Source organism: Myripristis murdjan, chromosome 14 (genome assembly GCF_902150065.1).
Source record: "Myripristis murdjan chromosome 14, fMyrMur1.1, whole genome shotgun sequence".
NCBI lineage: Eukaryota > Metazoa > Chordata > Actinopteri > Holocentriformes > Holocentridae > Myripristis > Myripristis murdjan.
This window is the reverse complement of record NC_043993.1, coordinates 23,398,065-23,420,185: the sequence shown is the minus strand read 5'-3', so window position 1 is coordinate 23,420,185 and position 22,121 is coordinate 23,398,065. Positions and strand designations below refer to the sequence as shown.

The following is a 22,121-nucleotide window of genomic DNA, read 5'->3' as shown; positions in this document are numbered from 1 at the left end:
GATACAGAGTCTAGATAGATAAGATACAGTCCAGAGGATGTTGAAGCACCTGGCACAATTTTACACCCACTCATAACATGTCTTAATTTGTTTTTAGAGAATATATGGCTTGACACATTTTTCCTAACAGCGCATCATATCCATAAACAATGAGTCATCCTGCACAAGGGGCTACCTACAGTTTGTCTCTCCATCGATTTTATTTGATTTTATTTTGACAGACTCCCTCTTCTTTTTTCATTTCTTTCTCACTCTTTCTTTTTGTTTTTTTAAATTAGTAGTCTTAGCAGTCAGAGCTGAGACATGGCTAGCTAAAGCTGATGGTCAATTTGATTGTTATTGAGGCTGATAGAGGTTCAGGAGAGCACTCAAGACAATTGTTAACTGGTGTCTGAAATGTACATGGAATTTAACATTCACTAATAATAACTGACTTAACTCTTGCTTTACTTTGCTACCTACACCGTGAAACATGCCCAACACGGCAGTGCTCCCTATGCTCTCTCTATATATTTTTCATGAAACATGATAATAAATCGAGTACTGCTCGAGGCTCACTGGTATGACTAATGTTAAGCATTGTACTGTTCATATCACATTTCTTCACCTCGGATTTTGTTTCTCCAGCTCAGTATCAAAACCATCACCTAATATTGGTTCGTACCATTGCCATAACACCAGAATTGGTGTTATGGCAACATTAGTCATTAATTTGTTATTGGGTCCTTTAAGCACACTATGCCCATGATTATAATACAGTGGAAACTATTTATAGTTTCACAGTTACAGTGATCAACTGTTTGTATGGATCAAAAGCTTGGGACAGGATAATTTCCATACAAATGCTGTTTAATTTTAATTTGCTTGTTGTAATCAAGTAGTTGGCTTACAGTTTTCATTTTGGGTCTTTTCACACATGAAAATACATGTAAGAAAAAAAAAAAAAAAGGTAATTTCTATTTTTTGCACTCAAACCACCGCCAAGCTGTCACTTAGTGCGTTACTATGTTTGTAAACAGCAGAATACTGTTTTAGGCTATAGCCTAATTATAATTTTAACTACTGTAAAACAACCCATTAGACTCTAAATTAAGTGCAGCATCCCTTTTTTTTTTGGCCAGGTGTGGCTACATATTTTGACAAATAAACACTGTTCCCTAATTGAAGCTGGGTTTCATCGAATAATCAAATCAAAACTGTAAACTGCTGTGGTGCATCAGGCTGTTTCACTTCCGCTTGTCGACAAACTATGGAGCAGGGAGCGGGGCTTCTCCTGCAGGCGAAAAGCACTGGCTAAGGTAGTGGTATGACTTAGAGTTTTCATTCTCAATCTCAATCCCATCACACTGTGTTTATGTAATTATTCCAACAGGTATGAAGGTATGAAGGGTTGAGGTCTTGCAGCAGGCAGGCGATGTCACACACAGCTTCACCATAATGCACTTCCAGAGCATACTGTATTTTGAAACAGTCAGTTCAATTCAGTTAATAGCATAAATACCCATTGAGGTCATGTAATAAATATACAAATATCAATCAGATGGTCATCTGCAGTAATGAAAAAATTAGTTATAATAATCATACACTTCCAATAGAACTGCAAGGAAGCAACTGCTTGCTTTGTAGGGTGATGATTTGCACGTTGTAGAACAAATCATTTTCATTGCAGAAAATTTATTTTAAAAAATTTGGTAAATTTTGTTCTTCTAGATGCACAGAGCAGCCATTTGGTTTCATAATATACATGCATTATGTTGCATGAGCTGTCTGGTGTAATTTTATGGTGATTTTTGCTCTTTTTGGAACGCTAAAAAACAAGTTCCCAGCCAATTTTTCATTTCTGTCCCTTCAGTGAACTTGGCTAAATTAGCTAGCATTGCATTTGAAAAATCTAATTCATATGAACTCTCTGACTAATGAGGTGTAGAGAAAATGCAGGAGAAATGCAGTGCCAGAGTCTTTTGCAATGGCATGAAAGAATTCATTTCAGGTATATTTGCTAACAGAGCAATGTTGGATTTTGACTTTAACATTACCTGAGGTGGTTACTTAGCTCTACATGGATCCCAATGTCGCTTTGTCCAACACATGCCATGGTGAAACCCTTTGCTCAACATGGCTTTGCTTTCAGTGAAGATAATGGAGTTTGGGAATTTTCTAGGGTTTTACAGTCACAGCAGGGTGTTCTTTTGTCAAGGCAGACATCTGCTGTATGCATGTCTAGAGCTGTGAGAAAGTCAGTCTTGTGCTCTGCCACATTTTACATAACCAAATATCAAGGCTGTTTAAATCTGAAAAAAAAAAAAAAAAAAAAAAAAAAAGAATTTCAAGGAATTTCCACTGGCAATAAAATTCAGTCCATGCCCAATGTATTCATCCAGTCGTCCAACCATACTGCCTGAACTAAGTTTTGTCAGTCTTTGTGTACTTACTTTTTTGATTGGTTAGGGTATCCATCACTGTCAGGGACCAGTGCAGCCAATAGAACATCACTAACCTTCAACAAAAATGAATAAATAAGTAAAAAAAAAAATATTGTGTATAGAATAATGTGGCACACAAAATCACATGAAACAATCTGGGCCTGTATTTACAAAACTGTTCTCTTGATAGATCTGATTATATTGCATAAGAAGAGATTTTAGGGAGGTCTTCAGAAATCTCAATTCTCAATTCTCCAGCATTTTCTAAAGATTAGTCTCATTTCTTCTTCTCTTGCTTTTTTTTTTTTTTTAATGAACTTCTCAAATAAAGCCTACATAACAACTGCAGTGTAAGCAAGGATAACAGGCATATTTTGCTATCGTTTTTACTTTGATCTTCAAAAAAAAAAGAAAAAAAAGAAAAATTAGGACAATGAATAAGGATGACTCAAATAAGTAACTGAGCATAGCAAAAAGCCATTGATCACTGCATTTTGGCTTAAGGCCTAGTAAATGTAACTGTGTATTAGTAGCTTTCATGAGATATAAGACATCTTGTGAACAAAAGAGCTCAAGAACAATACATGTTAGAGATATTATACTTAGACCAAAGGTACCCCTTATAGAGTAGATGACCCGAAGTAGATCATGGAGCACCTTGATGCATAAATTTACATATTAATCAGGAAAAACATTAGGCCATTAGGCAAATCAAGGGTCTTTTTTAAAGTATCATTGAAGTAGCCATGGACCTCATTGCTCCTCCCTGCCACTGTGCATTGACCTTCTGGTAAAAGCATACGTGTGTGTGTGTGTGTGTGTGTGTGTGTGATTCAGAGACAAAGTAATTCATCCCCTCATGCCAGCTGATTAACATATTTGCTTTAACTTACTTTTAGAGAAACTCAAGACACACAGACTGCTATTTAAGTAAAATTAACGTGTATTATCATGATAATTTTGTAATCAGATTCATGTAATCCTACAACAGTCTGGAAGCCTGAACACTGAACTATACTTGAACACTTGCCACCGTTTGCTCTCTGTCTGACTATTTATCGCTTTATTACTCTAATTTACTCATTCCGCAGTTCTTTCTTTTTTCTGCTATCTGTGCCCTGTGCTGTTAGAGAGTTCATGGCGTTGACTGTATTAAACAGAGGATTAACGCCCTGGGCCCTGGATCCCCAGTAATAGCAGAGGGAAATACTGATCAAAGGCCTTTACAGTGCTGTGGGTGGTAGGACGGCCCCTGTCTGCTTCTCTGCATTACAAGGAGGCCGGGGCACACAGGCAGCAAGGCAGCGCAGGAGCCTGCTCTCGTCTTGTTCGTGATTGGACAGGTGAAGGTTTAGTCATTCCTAATCAGGAACAGATAGCCAATCCAGGAGGAGAAGGGATGGAAGGAGCAGCTGTGACTGTAGGTGTGTTGTGGTTATGGAGGGACGATGGGGCAAAAAAAACATATTGCTTGTCAACGGAGCAGTTTATTCTTTTGTTCATGACTATTATTCTGCCCACGTCATTGTATATTCAGAGCTTCAAACAGTGATGTTTCTGATATGTGAGTTTGTTTACATAGAGTTAATCAAATTATATGTAAGCCCTCATGTGTACTTCAGAGTGTGTTAAAAACACTGGGTGGGTCGAGTCGGGTGGGCCTTACTAGGCTTCTGTTTCATGTTTCAAATCAAAGTTGTTGTTTTTTTAGGTGGTTCATCTCGCCAAGGCAACAGCTGTACACGTTCAGCCGGTGTCATCGTGTCAGCCGAGGAGTTTGTTTGAATAGCTTTATTGAAACAACCATCTTGACAAAACAAGCACCTGGCTGTTCAGTGTCTCTCTCTCTCTCTCTCTGTCATGGTGTGCGCAGCAACAACGAAAGGGTAAATTAAAATTAACGCATAAAAGTAATTAAAATCATCTGTGTGTTGCTTAAGTTATTTACAAATTATTGGAAGCTAATTCATGGCCTATCTGAGGTTTAATGTTAATATTAGCTAATTAGATTTGTGCTAAGTTAATCATAATTAGCTGTGCTGTTTTAAACAAAAGTTATTGAATAATGTTGTAGCCAAGCCACCAATAACCTATCATGTAGGACTCAACTCAAGGTTATCAAGGTTATTTTCACAATTCTCAGTTTTCATTTTCTTGTATAAAAGAGAGCATGTTTCCGTTAGCTGTGCATCAGTTCTCCCGACGTAAACAAACTCTTCTGCTGATGCGGTGTGAACAGCTGTTGCCATGGCAACAGGGACCACCTGGAAACACTCTGATTTGCCATGAACCAAAGGTCCAAGCCCACTCTGCCCATTCAATTTCTGTGGTTAAAATGCTAGGTTATGTTAATGAGCAAGCGATATAGTTAGTGACTGCAGCCGTGATAAGCAAAGCAATGCAAATATAAGGATTGTCATTGGCTGAAGACACGATGACACTGACAGAAGTGCTGCTTCAACACATATTTTTTCACACCACGTTAAGAGGTAATGAATGACTGTCTTGACAAGTATTGTGCAAGAGGATTTTTGTCTCATCAGCCTCCCATATATACCTCTGACCTGAGCCAGGTATATGTTTGTGTTTCTGTGTGTGTGTGTGTGTGTGCGTGCGTGCGTGCGTGCGTGCGTGCGTGCGTGCGTGCGTGCGTGCGTGCGTGCGTGCGTGCGTGCGTGCGTGCGTGCGTGCGTGCGTGCGTGTGTGTCATGTGTTTGTATATGTCTGTGCACATATATATTTGTCTGTGCATACATGTCAGGAGGTGCTCTGCTCCCTTGGCGCTCTCCCCCAGGAGTCACGACTGACACTTCCTCCAGGCTGTTCCACTTCCTTCCTGCGGTGACAGGGCTAGGGTAGTCAGAGCTACTCAGCAGCAGTCTCCTCTCATTAGATGCAGTTTTAATGAGTGGGGATGTAGAGCCCTTATCAGTTTAGCATTAGCTGTTCAGCATTATGCTTTTTTGTGCAGAAAGAGCTGCAGCAGCTCCACTCATATTGAACATTTAATGGCCAAATCTCGCATGGCAGTTATCCTTACTTGTACTGGGCAATGGGAGCTATTTTGCAGTATGACATTGTTGCCTGTGATTATTTAGAATAAACTCTCAATCTGCACTGAGTGTCCTCTTGCTAACACAACACACCCCCATGACCAAGGCACTACACTTTCCATTTCTTTTCTCCCTCTTTCACTTCCACTCTGCATAGCACTGTCCTAGAAAGGTGTGGATAATGAGTAATAAAACTAAGCTTTTATTTATAGAACAGATTTTGCAAATGTAAGACAATATGCTTTACAGTTAAACAAACAAAAAAAAAAACATAAAAAAGAAGAAACAAGACAATAAAACACGTCAGCCGCTATAACATCTATACTTATAAAACTGATCATATTCCAGCTTATATAAATTATGCTTATACTGACTGTAATGCAGCAACAAGTACAATACATTCTGTATGTCCTGTAGGTTCTCTTTCGTGTATCAACTTATATATCTTTAGCTCCAGTCATTAGGGAGTTCAGGAAGTATGCACATTAATTGTAAAAGTGTAGCACCTTTATCTTCCACCACTCTCTTGCTCTCACTAACTCTCCAGATATCTCTAACACAAAAACTGAATTAGTAATAATAACTGCTGGTGAGATAATTCTGCAAACGTAAGTCATTCTTTACCAAACAAGGAAGGAACTGATTAATTCAGTAACTACATCTTAGAGCTATCTGAGTGTTTTGTCTCATCACTGAAGAAATTGGAAGTGTGTCACTTTCTGCTTGGGTATGTGAGCGGGTTTTTTATGTCATAAGGCATGGCAAATAAAGAGTCAGCTCTGAGAGAAAATGTGTTTTTCTTTTTTTCAGTCCTTTCTTTCTTTTTTTTTAATCTAAAACTGCATCGAGCATGTAGCTCAAAGATGTAGTTTTCCAAAATTGTTCTTACTTGTAGTTCGGTAGATGTTTTTCAGCTTAGCCACAATGTTTAAGCAATTTATGTATGTAAGTCATGTTAGCTGCTAAAAGGAAAAACTTAAAAGAGAGAGGCATTTACGCACAGTTTAAATCCTTGGTGAACAGGAAAGAGAATCCTGTTAAGTGTAAAACCAGTCCAGATGCTACTTTTCAAGTCAAAGAAGTCAACTTTTCTGCATCAATTTGCAAGTTCTCCCATTATCTGCTTCTGGCAGCATCAACTTTTATTGCAAATTGGGCGGGTGGGGCAGAAAAACCTCAAATTAGTGTGAAATAAAGAAGGAGAATGGCGAGGCTGGTAAAAGGCTGTGAAAGTCGGCTCCCAGCCCAATGCCATGGAGCGATGAGATGAGTCCAAAGCCTAGCTCTGTCTAATAAGTGTGAGCAAGTGTTGAGCCAGCCAAGAGGCCTCAGCCAACAGCCACACAACACCTATTATCAGCCGTCCTATCAGACATCCATGTGTTCCCATTTATAGGGTATTGTTTAAGCTGCGGGGAAGTTTTTTCTGTGTGAGGGTGTTGACACCTCTCTCCTTGTTTCTGTCAATGCTGACAGTCTTTAATAGTCTCATGGAGGACGGCCTCCTGCCACGTAATGCAGTGTGGACGTTTGGATGAGAACTGCTGGGATACATGGGGAGAATCTAACGCCACTGACACCCTGCAGGAGGAGGAAGGGAGAGAGGGATGAGGACGCAGACAAATCCCTGCCTGTTGGTGATATTTTGTGGCCTGTAATTGTCTGTAACGTCTGTAAAATAGGCTAGTAGAGCAAAGAACAGCACTGCTCTGGAAGGGGCTAGAGGTTCAGACAGTCCACAGAGGACTGACCAAGGATGTTTGTTGCTCAAGAAGGAGAAAAAGAGAGTTGTCTGTGTATGTGTGTGTGTGTGTGTGTGTGTGTGTGTGTGTGTGTGTGTGTGTGTGTGTGTGTGTGTGTACTTCAATATGTTTGATTATTGCAATCTTCATTTGTATAATCTGATACTGATTCTTAAAATGACTTTTTTTTTTTTTTTTTTTTTTTTTTGCTAAATGTTATTGTAGCATCCATCCCGTCCTACAGATGCCGCCTGCTGAACTACAGTACTATCTATGGAGGCTCTGTTGACCAAATTACATATTTTGAACAAATTAATGAACAGCAATTGAAGCTCGCTCCCTAAAGCCAGTGCCATCAAGCCTTAAAGGCAGATGTCTAGGTGCATTTTGGATTAAAAAAATAATGGCGGAAAAGAAGAATAAGGGCAAAAGCAAAGCCATGTGTAAGCTGCAAAACTGGTATTTTAACTGAAATATCCCTAACTGAATTGACATGGAATCAAATTGAAAGCACTGAATTGGGTTAGGATCTTGTGAGCCGGAATTGAATGGAATGGGAAATCAATACAAAGCCACAGTGTGAGTCTTGTGGAGCAGTGATTCTCAAACTTTCTTCAGTTGTGCACCCCTGTGAAATATGCTTTTAACAGACTAGCCCCCTTGACTGACAAAAAGCATTTTGGCAAGGGAGAGCATCAACACCCATCACATGATAATGAAAATTTTTATAGACATATGGGCCCTTGTAAATCCACAGCGAAGAAAAAACACTAAATCCCACTAAAAACATATACATCCTGAAACTGATGGCATTTTGATGTTTGTGGCTTCGCTTTCCTTTTCTCATGTTCTTCTCCTTTTTTCAGATCTTCATTTATCTGGTTTTCAGAATCAAAACTTACTCACGAGGAAGTGGTTAACCCTCCTATTATGTTTGGGGTCTACACACTTTGTAACGCATCGGTTATAAATAACAAAAATCTGTACTTAGAAATAATATAAAGCCATTAAAACACCAACAATTAATATTTCTTCCAATTTTAGGCCAGTCAGTGAGATTTTATAGTGATTTGCATATTTTTCCATAGACACGTAATAGAAATACTGGATGTATAAGTGGCGGTGGGGGGAGTTATGTTTTATTTAAAGGGCTATTTAGGTAGTCAACAAAGAAGCATAAAGTACCTGACACATAAACTTTGGTAACAATTTTAGTTATAATAATTTTGTGGAGGGGTCAAATTGACCCCAAACATAAAAGATGTTAGAAAATGTGAACGTAACAGGAGGTTTAAAGCCATGCCAGCCTATAGCCATGAGCTATAATACAATGTGCACGCAATATGCTTTTTAACAAGGATACATAGAAAATATGTGGCATTGAAAAGATTCAGGATATCCAGATTCCAGTGACTGTATTAATTTGGGAATATTTTATAGTTGTTCATAAACATACATATAAAGAGTAACACTGTTTGAGAAACTTTATGCAGTTCTCCAGTGTTCCCCCAGGGGTTTGCATACCCCCATCTTGGAGACCCAGGATTGTTTCTTCAAGACGCACTGCTTCTGCGATGCACTGTCATTGGATTGTGGTGTGCACATTCACACAACAGTTTACACTCAGCAAAACGTGTCTCTGTTCATTCAGACAGATCCAGTCAAGGGTAGAAAGGCCTCTCGGCAGCTCCAGCTGTTGTTCCAGGGTGGCTTGGCCCTGCCCCCAGTGGATATAATGGTGCAGTAGAAAATGTCCTGTCAGTTAATGGAAGAGCTGCCCACCCCAGTGTGTGGCAGCAGGAGAGAGTGTGGTGACAAGGGCATGTGTGTTAACCTCTCTTCTCATCACTCTCTCTCTCTACCTCCCTCTCTTTTCATCTCTCCGCCTCTTTCCCTTTCCGCCCTTGTCCCCCCTTAGACTCTCTCTCCCTCTCTCTTCCCATGCTCCTCTGTGACAAATTACTCCTGGCGGTTGATTTGTTGGTTGTCAAAAGTGCTCCTTATGCCGGCGTGGGGGTGGAGTGAGCAGGAAAAAGAGGGTGCATCTTCCACCGTTCCGGTCCCCGTCCCCGTCACTGTCCTCACCCCCCACCCCCACCCCACTCGTCTCACCTCACCTCACACATGTGCAGTGTGCTCTCACCGCAACCCAGTGTTGAGATGTCTCAGTGGAAATTGATATTCTGTCACACAAGATCTCATTAAATTAGCTGCTGTCCATGTTTAATCAGCTCATGCATTAGGTTTCCAGCCATTCTATTGACAGGCCTGTTTTGAGATGTTGTAGTCTGTGTCAGCGGCAGAGGAGATTTAAAAGAATCTTTTGCAGTTGATGGAGGAGCAGAAAAGTTTTTGGCGATACCAGTGAGAGATAATGACCGCGTGAAGCCACTATAAAAGCCAGTGTATACGATAAGTTGACTAGTAGGGAAAATGATCTACTCCTGTCAGGGGATCTGGAGTTTCCTGGATATCTTGATACAGCTTAAGAAGGAGCTGCTGTGTTGGTTAGCAGCCTGCGTCATGCTTACAGGTATATGAAATATCAGCTCTTTTCTTACATTATTTAAAATTTCCAAGTGTATAGTTTGAAATCTCATCCTCTCATTTGCCTAGTTGGAGGCCTGATGTTAATGTTGAACATTCTTTGTAAATGTTCTGCTTACCTTCAGTAGTTTACAGCAGTAAACGCATTGTTTGTTCAAGTGAAAGTGAGACTGGTAAAAAAAAAGAAGTACTGCTTCAGCTTATAGACTCAAGTAACAGTGGAAAGTAAAGACTGAAATGTATTTAAAGTTTAAAAGTAAAAATTAGCCCTCTGAAGGACATTTCTACAGCTTTTTTTTTTTTTTTTTTTGATAACTGTCTGTGTCTGTTAATTGCTGCTCTGAATCTGCTCCATCGGCGGTCGTGGCTGGTTCACTTCTATCTCATTTCGCTACTAGTTCTCCCTGTCACACACATCACATTGACTAGATGCCATTTCTCTGCGCCCAAGTCTCCTTCTCTTTTGTGTTTCGTCTTGTTAGATCTGTCGTGGGGGATACGCATGGATGGATACACCAAGGGATCGTCTTTTCTACGTGTTATTGTCCCATCCGTTTAGGTTAAAATCGGTCTTGATGTTGGGAAGGCACACGACGCAAAACAAAAGTAATCGATAATACTCCATGAATGCATTAAAACTAAAGTGACGAGCCTGTTTTGAAAATTTAAGGAGTAGAAAGTACTGATATTTTAGCAAAAATGTAAGGGGTAAAAAGTTTCCAGAAAAATAAATACTCAAGTAAAGTACCGATATCTAGAAGTATGGAAGTACATTACTTCCCAACTCTGGTTTATAGCACGTTGGTGACGTCAAGTGAGTGACTATACAATACCCTGCTTATTATACAGCTCCTTACAGAAGACGGCAATAATTTGACACAAAATATTCATTTTTCTAGCCTTCAAGACTCCACTGGAACAAATAGTTTGTATATCCCGCTTGTGTCCATAACAAATAACATTAGACATGGCTTCACTTCAGTTAGCCTCCTACATGTCAGAGTCTACTCGCTTTTTTGTTGTTTTCCTCTCTTTTCTGCTCATAGTCTCCAACCATGAATCAGACCTTTCATGCACCCTTAATAAATTAAAAGTGATCCATGTTAAAAGTGATACCCATGCTGTAACGCCGGCAGCAGGTGTTGTTGTTAGCTAGCTTGATTAATGGTAGTAAATGGACCGAACCCCTCCGCGTGGAGCGATAAATCAAACGCGCCTGAAGTGACCGTCCATAGCAGCAGTCAGTTATTCATAACGATGGTCATTATTCAGAAATATCGGACTGCGGCATGCCACAGCTGACCAATCGGAACAGAGTATATTCCACAGAGCCGTGTAATGAAGCTAGGGTATGGACTTTGACTTGTCTGCTTTGATGAACCATCGGCAGTCGCTCTGTGTACAGCCACAAACTGCTGTTTATTACTTACAATAAAATAGATCGCTAGCTATTAGGTATGAAGACATTAGACTGCTCAATGTCTTCTGTATCTTATATCTAACAACTTTTATACAGTATGTAATAGAATGTGAATATGCACACACACGTGCAGGACACCAGATGCATGCATCGTTTTATGCGACCTCTGACCTTGTGGGTTTTTTTTACATGTCCATGACAGTCATGGCCCTGATCTAACTGTGGATCTGATTACTGTTTACATGGTGAACTGGTTGACTCCACACATGGATTTACCCTTATCACAGCATCCCCCATCATGCAGCTCCAACAACGTGACTTTTGAACCTTTGTCTCCCGGCTTGTATTGGTGCATCAGTGCCCTTGTCACATTCAGTAGGTAATAGTCAGCCCTCAGTGTGTCATGACGATGATGAACTGATGATGATGTATGTGGAGTGTCTGTCAGTCAAATGCTGTTTGTGCTAATAGCTGTTTAAGTTCAGTCTGAGGTGATTTTATTTCATCGGCTGCTGTTTGCGATACTGAAAAGAAACTCATCTCCTTTCATTCCCACTTGCTGCTTTATCCACTGCCTGTGTTCCCTTTGTGCGGTTTCCTCTTTTGCACAAAGTAATAGAATATCAGTTTTCCTTTCAACCTGAGCTTTACAGACGCTAGATTGCTTTGTGCATCACCATCAAAACACAGAAGGGAGCATTGCAATCCACTTGTTCTCAAAAGTCTTAAACCATCTTGTCTCTGTGTCTTTGCGTTAAAAGAGGGGGGTTAAGCTTTTATCCTATAAATATGGCACGAAAATCCCACAGTCAATGGCACATTCATTCTGAGGCCTGCATTAACATAAAAACGAGGGCTTGTTATACAGTGAAATTTCAATAAAAAGAACACAAAATGCATTTAATGAAATTCAGATGCTGGGCCCTAGCTCCATGAATCTCATTAAATGAGCTTTGTGCTGTTTTTCCATCTTCTCTTTGTAGAGGAGGTCCTCCAGTGCCCTTAATAATGTGGCAGATTTCATCATATTCCTGATTTAAAGAGGACAATGTCTGTCTTGTTCACTTGTTCTTTTCCATGCCCAAGCCAATCTCCGAAGACATACTCGCATAGTTTCTGGATCTGACTCTTGATAATAATCTGTCCTGTGGTGAAATTTTTCTTTTAGTTACAGAAGTTTTCTTAAGGCTTCCACTAACTCACTCTTTATCTTTCTCTCCCCCCCTCCCCTTTCTCTGTTTCTCTCTGCATAGGATTTGGTTTCATAACTTTTGAGAGTGAAGACATCGTAGAGAAAGTCTGTGAAATTCATTTTCATGAAATCAATAATAAAATGGTAAGTCCCCTCATTTTTTTTTTCAATTCCAGGTGGGTGTTGAAGGATTAATATTTGATTTCTTCTTTCCCCTAGTTTTAATAGTGGAGAGGGTGTGTGCACATGTGTGTCTGTGTGTGTTAGCCTGTGCATAAGAACATGAACACAAAAACACACACTTGCACTCACCCACATACACAAACACACACACACACACACACACACACACACTCTGTGGGTCTCTGGGTCTCGGGGATGGGAAAGCAGTGGTGTGTACTGCCCACAAACCGTGAAATTGTGTGGCTGAGTTCTGCCTGTCAGGCTGAGGGACTGGAGAGTGGAGCCTGTCCCTCTCTTTCTGAATCCCTCACCTCCATGTGCATTTGAGCACACACACCCAACCGCCCACACACACACACACACAAACACACACTCACTCGGTGTTGCTGTCCAGGGATGTGGCTGGGAAGCTATTGGCAACGGCAGAGTTCATTAATAAGGGATTAACACCTTCTACAGAGTCCCACTGATGATTGTTATACACACTGGTAATACGGTCATCTTGGAACACACTACAGATTTCAGCGGCAGTTTTCCAACTCATCGTGTCATTTATGATAATTGACAGGAAGCGACCTCAGTGGAGTGACTGTGACATTAGGTCCTCCTTCACCCGCTTCCACCCGCCAGGCCTCTGGAGGGATCCTGCGTCATTTGAGCAGTTCTGTGGATCGTGATTGGCTAGGGGGAATACTTTTGTCTGTCTGTCAGCGGGGCTCCCGCTCTCAGCATGCGTCTTCACTCTCCCCAAGCTTTTCCAGAGACTGACTGACTGACTGGCTGTCTGACTGACAGGACCAGTGTAGTAGAACCGCGCTCACCAGGGACCGGCCCGGGCTGTGTCTGACCCTAGTACACATCCCTCCGTGCCTCTGCACCGCATCACAGTGCATGCTCAGGGCTGCAACCAAACGCGAGAGAGGGGAGAGAGGAGTGACAGGAATGACTGTTTGAGAACGGAAAATATCCTGTCCCGGTCAAATGTCTCAGATCCTTGGAGTGTGCATACAATTTTATACTGTAAACACACCAACACCACATAAAAACACCAGTGTCCACATACACACACATGATAAAGCAGGTCTTACAGTTTCAAAACCTATTCACAGTCATATTCATTATTTATCTGTTACTTATTTTCACATTTTGTTATAATTCACAATTTTGCAGTTGTTTGTTAACAAATTGGATATGAGGTCCCTTTAGGACATTTTTGTTGGACTTGCGATTTTGTGTGAAATAGGTTATTCACTTGTGTATATCATTTATGTCCAGTTCAAACCAACATTTTCAAGAAAACATCATCTTCCTACCTCTATATTTGCAAAAAGAGCTAGAGGTGTTACTACATGATTTAACCTCACAAGTAGATGTGAGAGAAACTAGACGAGAAAACAACAGAAAAATCTTCCCCCTGTGACGTACATGGAAAGAGATGTGTGACAGTTTTAATGGATATGATGGGAGAGGCAGAGCGATTGGTTAAAGGCTTTTGATGTACACGCAGGCTAATGGATGGCTAATGCTGGTGATGTGTGGCACCGAGGATAGTCATTCAAATTCTCAGAGCTGTCCCACCAACATGATGCATAAATTTAACTGTGACTGTCACAGTAACAGTTTTTTTTTTTTTTTTTTTTTTTTTTTTTTGGCTCATAATAAATATGCCAGACTTCACAAGATTTCACAAATACTGTATCACCACAGCGCATAATAAATGCTGTTTTTTTCCTTTAAAAAAAATACAATTCACTCAAAATGACATTTTTATTGCTGTGATAACTATACTTTTGAAGGTTAGGGGTGCTGGATTTGTTGATATTATTACTAATGATATGCAACATGTCTTAATATAAATGATGGTAATGTCAGGTTCTAGAAATGAACACACAGTTTAAGTGTTTCAGTTCTTTAATTTTTAATCCTGTTGAGCTTTCTTGCTCAATTCAGGCTATTACAGTCCAATATATTCTCTGATTGTTTTCCATTGTCAATCAATCCAACAAGGAACTGGCCTACCACATGCATGTCCATTTCTTTGTTATACAAGTATTTAAGTAGCCGGACTAAATATTCTCATTTACTGTATGATAAGCAGGAAAATGAAAAGCTGAATAGAAACATTTTGCCCACACCACTCTTCCAAACCATAAAGAGTTACCATGCTAACTTTTTTGTGACATGAGCAGCTGGTTAAAGAAAAGAAAAAAAAAATCCAACTTTTGTCTCTGCCTGTTTTGATCACATACCCTTATATTCGCCATTATCTCTTCTGCTACCATGACTGGCATTCCCTTTAAGGAGACAAGAAAGAGGAAAAAGGACATTTTAGCATGAAAAATAGTCAACACAGTCCTGATCTTCTTTCTATATTGTTTTGGGTTTGTTTGTTTTTTTGTTTGTTTGTTTGTTTGTTTGTTTTTTTTACCTTGTTTCACTCTCTTCTGCTATTCATCAGACATGCATGCTGCACCAGTTGCTAACTGCATTTACAGAACAGCATTGGTTATGAATCTGTTTCTAGACACAATTTTAGGGTGTGAGTATTGCCTGACTATTGTGGCACCAACACATTGCATTATCCTTTGTGATATATCAGCAAATAGTTTTATTTTTTTCAGGAAGTACCAGACCTGGCCTTCCAACAGGTTGGGAGGATTGTACCTTCCATCCACCTATTGCAACAAGGATTGCAACAGGGTTAGTTTATTATTTTGGGCATCATTTTCTTCAGAAGACTAACTTCAGAAGGAGGAGGAACGTGGAATAAAAGAGACTTCAAATGCTGCATCTGAATAGGGCTATTTGTCTGTTTTTGAAAATGACAGATGGTGAAGTGTCCCCAAGGAATGTGTATGTGTGTGTTGTAATGAGATGGGCCAGGGGAAGCCTCGGCAACTGAGAGAGACACACATATATACATATAGTGTGTGCATATCTATATACTATCAATCCTTTGTTCTATTATATATATATATATATATATATATATTAGAGAGAGAGTTATAGGTTGTTCAGTGTCTTTCTCATTTAATATATCTTACCATCAAGATCAAAGCCAACTCTCAGGCATCATGTAAGAGCCTGTGTGGAAATTTGACTTGCAAATTCACAGTGTTGATAGTTAATACTATTGTTATGAATATTTAGTAAAGCTCTGCTACTGATGGGCTATGTAGAGCTTAAAATAAGTTCTCATTCTTGTGATGGCAGCTTTAGCTGTTGCATGAAGCCCTTGCCCTCATAGAAGATGACACCTATCATGACTGATCTCTGCAGGAGTCCCAGAAACTTTTCTAGACAAAACTACAGTGATACAGGGTGTACCATCTGAAGGGGCATAGCAAGGACTAGTTCTCTGAGCCGTGTTACCTTTGAGTCCCACTTGCCAACATCTGCCTGGGATTTCACGCCCCACACACCAGTCTACCATAAAACACTCAGGAGGCTTTGGCTCTTCTGGTTGATGTTTTGGAGGGTCGGGGTATTACTCCTTGAAGTAAATGTGTCCCTCACAGCTTCAATAATGTGCTGACATCTGGGAATATGGACACAGAGAAAAGAATGTGAAGTGAGGTAAGAGCATTTTTCAAAGACACTTCAGGTTTTACCTGAGTAACAAAAAGGGGAGTAGTGCTAATCCAATGTCTAGAGCACCAGCACACAGAATAAAAAATGCCTCCTGTCTTCATTCTTATGAAGTACTATACAGAAATAGACCTCATCCATCCTGCCTATGAGTGTTATCTAAGATGGTTCTTGAATAATTGATGCAGACAGAGATCCCACCCCACGGGGGAGGGTAGTGAACATACAGGGCACCCCACCTTCTCCTCGTCTGTCCTCTCCAAAGATCTGGCAGCACACAGAGTCAGTGCCCACTAATATGTGATCTTACAGCACTGGACTTGTGTTAGACTGGACTTGACTGCTCAGGACTCCGTCCATAACCATGTGTTCATGTGCTGACCAGGCCTCACTCTCAGGAGCACTTCCTCTCACGTGTTTACATGCACTTTAGTAATTGGGTTATTCCTCCCATGCAGCAATTATCTGATTTCTGAAATAGCATGTAAACAAGAAACCATGATTCCATAATCAGTTTAAGGCATTACATTGAGCAATATTACATGCATTTTTTTCCCCAATAAAATGACCCTTTGCTATGTGAGATTTGTTATTGTAGGCCTCTGTCCAGCCTGTTGTTATTCCCTGGTTTTAGCTTTCTAAATTTCTGTATCAGCCCAACTGTGAGCTCCTTTGTCCAGTCCACTGCCTCCCCTCTGCCAGCTTTATGCAAAGGTTCTCTAAAACTGCACATTCTGCCGATGAACATATTCATATTTCAGACCAATCACGTAAGTGCCTCATAAATCAACAATGTAGTGACAGAAAAAGTTCATTTAAAGCACCGGGCGCCCCAGTGGCTCACCAGATAAGAGCACGTACCATGTACCAGAGCTGAGTCCTGATCGCAGCATACTGCGTTCAAATCTGACCTCAGACCCTTTGCTGCATGTCATTCCCTCTCTCTACCTGCCTTTTCTGTCTCTCTTTACTGTGACAGTCAAACAGAAATGCCAAAAAAAAAGATTTAAAAAATAATAAAAATAAAGCACTTACACTCTAGCTGAGAGAAACCCAAGTAAAATGTGTGCCTCATTTCCAACAGAAAGCATTTTTTCCCTTTACTTTAGGTTTCTGCAAGTGGTCCTCCAGGCGAAGGAGTTTGTGCTCTTAACACTAGTGTGAGCAAATTGCTTATTGCAAGAGATACCCAGTTAACACAGCTAGATATCTGTTGGGGAACCCTGATTACTGGGCCATGTAAACCATTAATCAGATATCTGGAAGGCTTATTACATGTTAATAACAATCCTATGTCAACCGATGAAAATATAATGAAACAAAAAAGACAAATAAAAACATCTGCTGCGGCCTAGTTCAACTACATAGTGGTAGAGAAACTGTTGCTGCTGCGTAATAGACTGCAGGCCTACAGCGCCACAGTCAGCAGCACAAACAGTGTAGTATGTTGGATGTGGTAGGGGGATCTGACTACCACATGTTGTTTTTGAGTAATTAGCAGGGCTGAAAATGCTTGAATTTTAATGTGGTATTTACAAGGGTTTGAAAAGTGCTTGGATTTGGAACAAAGTGCTTGACACTGCTTGAAATTGTCATTACATTACTTTGATTGTAAATCACTGGGTCAGTGACACATTTTGAAACTTGAAACTTAGCCGTGTTTTCCTTTTAATTTGTTTTAAACATAATTATAGCATAAAATCATCTGATTTAACGTGATGAAGAGGTGAAATAATCATTTTGAGCATGTTTCATTTATCACAGCTTTACGGTGATGGAAAGATTTGAAAAGTGCTTGAATTTGATTTAAGAAAAGGTGTAAGACCCTAATGCAACTCCTGAATGCAACACATATAAACACACTATCCAATTTCCTGCCTTAACCTGGATTAACCTGGTTATTCACAATAATCTGGTTTCTTGCAAGCATGTAATTGTAGCCACTGAGTTCTGTCTGATGTATTATTAAACACAACATAGGAAGACATTCACAGCCTAGCCCACCAGCAACAATGCTGTCGACACAGCCCTTACCTGTTTAGGTTGCCCTGCCTAAGTTATTGTGGAATATGGTAAACATATGGATTACTCTCTCCAGAGCACCACAGGATTATGGACTAGATTATATGCTTCATCTGCAAGAGAATTTACGCTTGCATTACATTGAGTAAACATTTCAAAGGAAATTTGATAAATGAAGGGTTACACTTGACAGATTTAAAACGTTTTTAGTAGTTTCCCACACCACCAATTTCATCTATGTGAATGTCAAGCAGCCTTACTTTACTGAGGCAGCATGTCAGAGTTAATGGCACGTTGCAGTGTCCCCTTTTCTAAGACAGGAGTTCCTCCATCATTCCACAAATCACAGCTCAACTCGCTCCCCATCCTGTCTTTATGCATGCATAGCTAATATGATTTCATAATAATACCTATCAAGTATTGGGCTCTGATGAGAGAGAAGTGTGCTATTAAAATGGACCCATATTGGTTTTAGTCAAGTGCTTCAAGGTAATGTTCTTTAATGTGTCATTTTTAATATTCCACAGCAGAGAATGGTCACAACAGGAGGGAGGAATTTTCTGTTAGTCGTCAATTTCTCAGTACGTCCTGATGACGTGACCGACCAATTACTGCACTGAGGAGGAAAGTAAGCTTCACTCTCCCTGTAGCTGAGTACAGAACTAATACAGTAACAAAACTAATACAGACTGTGTACAGCAGCCTCAATAGACAGATCTGCTGCATGCAATTCTATGAAATGAGCAGAGGCTGTGGTTAAAAATTTAACACCAACGGAAGAATAGCATTTCAACATCAGTCAATCCATATTATTTGGTTACAGTGGTATCTCAAGTGGCATTGCACAATATCACCCAACAGGTAATTTAAGTATCACTCTAGATTGATAGGTACTACCTTTGTAATGTTTTTCAGTATTTCCGAATCTGGGGTTGTTTATTTGGTCTAGTTTTATATAGATTTGTGAGTGCCACAGGTCATAAGGAAAATTTTTGGGGGGATTTAAGGCAGACTATGCAATTTAAAATGGGAGGGCACACCACTTTGTTTACTAATATTAAGGATTAAGGACAAAACCCCTCAGATTCATGCCAAGACTAATAACTCATAGAATTAATTGACACTTTCAAATGAATCTAATGTTTTGATGTCACATGTACACTAAAACAATGGAGTGAGATGCTGTTATACTATGGCTTTCAATGGTGTGAAAGACAAGGTGGGGTGCCTTTCCCTTTGAAACTGCACAGGCTGCCTTTAAAGACAATTATTAATTTTCTTGGTTGGACCGTTGCCATGATTAGGATACTAATGTCACCGTGATTCTTGTCTGTGGATTACTGGAAGATATCAAAGATAACAAATCACCATTTTGTGTTAACCTGTTTTGTGTACATTTCATTTTTCATTCCTCGGGCGGATTTGTATCACATCACCAGGTTAATTGAAAATTTTAACCACATGGCAAATGAATAGGAGTAATGACCATGACCAATTTCCTATGCCCCTAGTGGCTCGTATATGGCTCAAGCATATGGCAACTGCTGTGAGCTGTGTGTTGGATTATAGATATACCAAATTTGCCAGAACTCCCTACTAGGTGATAAAAAAAAAAAAAAAAAAGTCTCAGGTTATATAAACAATGCAGAAACAAATCACCAGAATTTTTGTCTGACATTCTCTTCAGAAACTGCAGAGGTGGTCATGTTGAGCGCAAAATGCAAACTAAATAGGCCTACCAGGGTCTAGACAAGGTAGTAGGTAGTAGCTGATTAATTAGTTTTCTATCTAGCTTTCTAGCTAAATTCAAGCAATAGTTGTGATGACTGTTTCCAAGATTACCACCTAATTTAGTAAACTGTTAGGTCTGGCTGAAGTTCTCACTTATATGTTAAAGCTTGTATGTAAGTTATATAAGTCCTGTTTCAAACCCAGAGTTTTGGAAGCATTACTAGGTAGGAAATGCTACCTAAATAATTTCCAGGTTGCAGCTCTCTCATTTGGGTAGGACACCTAGGGGTTGGATATACATTGAATCACAGTTGTGACATCAGTCAGTGATAGAGTAGCAAAATGGGCATTTATTCATGTGAAACTGCTGCGGATAATTAACCAGATCTACTAACATTTTGCACCATTAACAAACCTCTTTCAGTAAAGTGACTATCACCATTTCTGCCTCCATTACGTAAAAAGAAAAATACACCTTTGAATGGTATTATACTTAGGTATTTGTTTGTGCTGTTGAGTGCATTCCAGAAGTTACTTTGTGATCTCGTGTTATCAATTATAACACTTGATTCTAACGTCTTTGGTTTACCCACTTTATCTGAAATCGCCTTATCTACTTATACTTTGATAATTAACATTTTTTCCAAAAAGGCTTTCAACACGCTGAGGAGGAGGTTCTCTGTGTTGTATGCATACAGGTAGACAGAGCAGTAGTAACAGTGATAGCATAGTACCTTCTGTGCATTTTCCAAACTAATTTAACTATTGCTTTCTAAAGCAAGCATGAGCTTCTGCCACTGGTGCCCTGCCGGTGTGATGCATTTTGGGGGAACGCCAGTAGTGGGAGAGTGGGGTACATTTTCATACGAGGGAATAGGTGGCGACAGAGGATAAGTCACAAGGTCACCAGAGTTGGCAGGGCTCATCCTCTGGCTAGCATGAATGTGCACTTTGATGTTCATGACAATCTGCATAATAGATTTTAAGAAATTTTAGATAGAGGTAATGGGAGACAAGAGAAATTATCCTTTGGAGAGTTAGATTTAGAAATACACTATCACTTGTGCAGATTTAATATTTTGGTCTGAGAGTGGCGCTAAAGGAAGGGACATAAGGTCACCAAAATTCGCATGGTTCATTCTCTGGGGAGCATGAATGTGCTCTGCAAATGTCATGGCAATTTGCTCAATGGATTGGGAGATATCAAATTTGACATTTTGGACTAAGGGCGGAGCTAGAGGGAAGGTGATGTGACACCAAAATTGTTAATGTTCATCCCCTGGGAAGCATGAGCACACTCAGCACGTTACTTGGCAATCTGTCCATTACACTTAGAGATGTGTTGAGAAATGTTTTGCTTGAAGGTGGTGCTAGTGGAAAGATCAAGAAGTCACTGAAATTGACAAGATTCATCCTCTGGGGAGCATGAATGTGCGCACCAAAACTCATGACAGTCTGCCCAAATAGATTTAGAGAAATGTTGCCAAGTGTTGACAGACGGATAGATGAATGGACACGGCCGTCCTTAGGTTAGTGGTTTTTTGTTTTTGTGGTGCAGAAACAATAATCAAAGAGGGTTTTGTACTGTATTTTACTCCCAAGTGATGACAGATCAACAGATGGATTGTCAGAAAGTTCTGCTGTTACACAACATCTTGGCTGTGCAGGAAATATCTCAACATAAAGTCATATCAGCTACATTTGACCAGTTTTCCACAGGAAAAGGAAAAATTACACGAAACAGAAGTACCAAACAACAAAATTAGTCTGGAAATTAAAGTTACCTGTATATCATGAATTGCTTTATTGGACAGTTACATGTTTTGGGGTGATTTTTATTATTTATTTATTCTTTTAACTTTAACTACTTACAACAGCCTACATACACCACAGTGTTACACTACCATGTAAAACACTAAATCATCTGTACTCTCTCAGTAACCAATCACGGGTTTATCATTTCCACTGTAATAACTGCTACACACAACACTTTGGAGCTGTTTGCATATTTCCTATTAAGAAGCTGTTAGTCAGTCTGTTATATGATTTAGCCTCAAAGAGAGAAATCACCATGTGCTTTCTGGCGTTGTGCCGTTTGTGTGGCAGTGCAGTCACACGTTTTAAAATCCTTCCTTTACTTCCCTGTTAGCCAGTGAATGACAGTGCCTTCATATTTACGGACAGATTTGCTTAAAAGTTGTTTTTGTACCCAGCATTTAA

The 22,121-nt window shown here is 39.9% G+C and overlaps 1 protein-coding gene across 6 annotated transcripts in view; it reads left to right on the top strand.

Moving 5' to 3' along the window:
- The window catches only part of LOC115371410 (RNA-binding protein Musashi homolog 2), a 291,837-nt gene that overhangs the window by 199,492 nt on the left and 70,224 nt on the right, over nt 1–22,121 (top strand). For all 6 annotated transcript variants that reach the window (XM_030068782.1, XM_030068781.1, XM_030068779.1 and 3 more), the window contains exon 8: nt 12,439–12,521. In XM_030068782.1, coding sequence (XP_029924642.1) covers nt 12,439–12,521 — 83 coding nt within the window. The remainder of the gene's footprint in view (nt 1–12,438; nt 12,522–22,121) is intronic.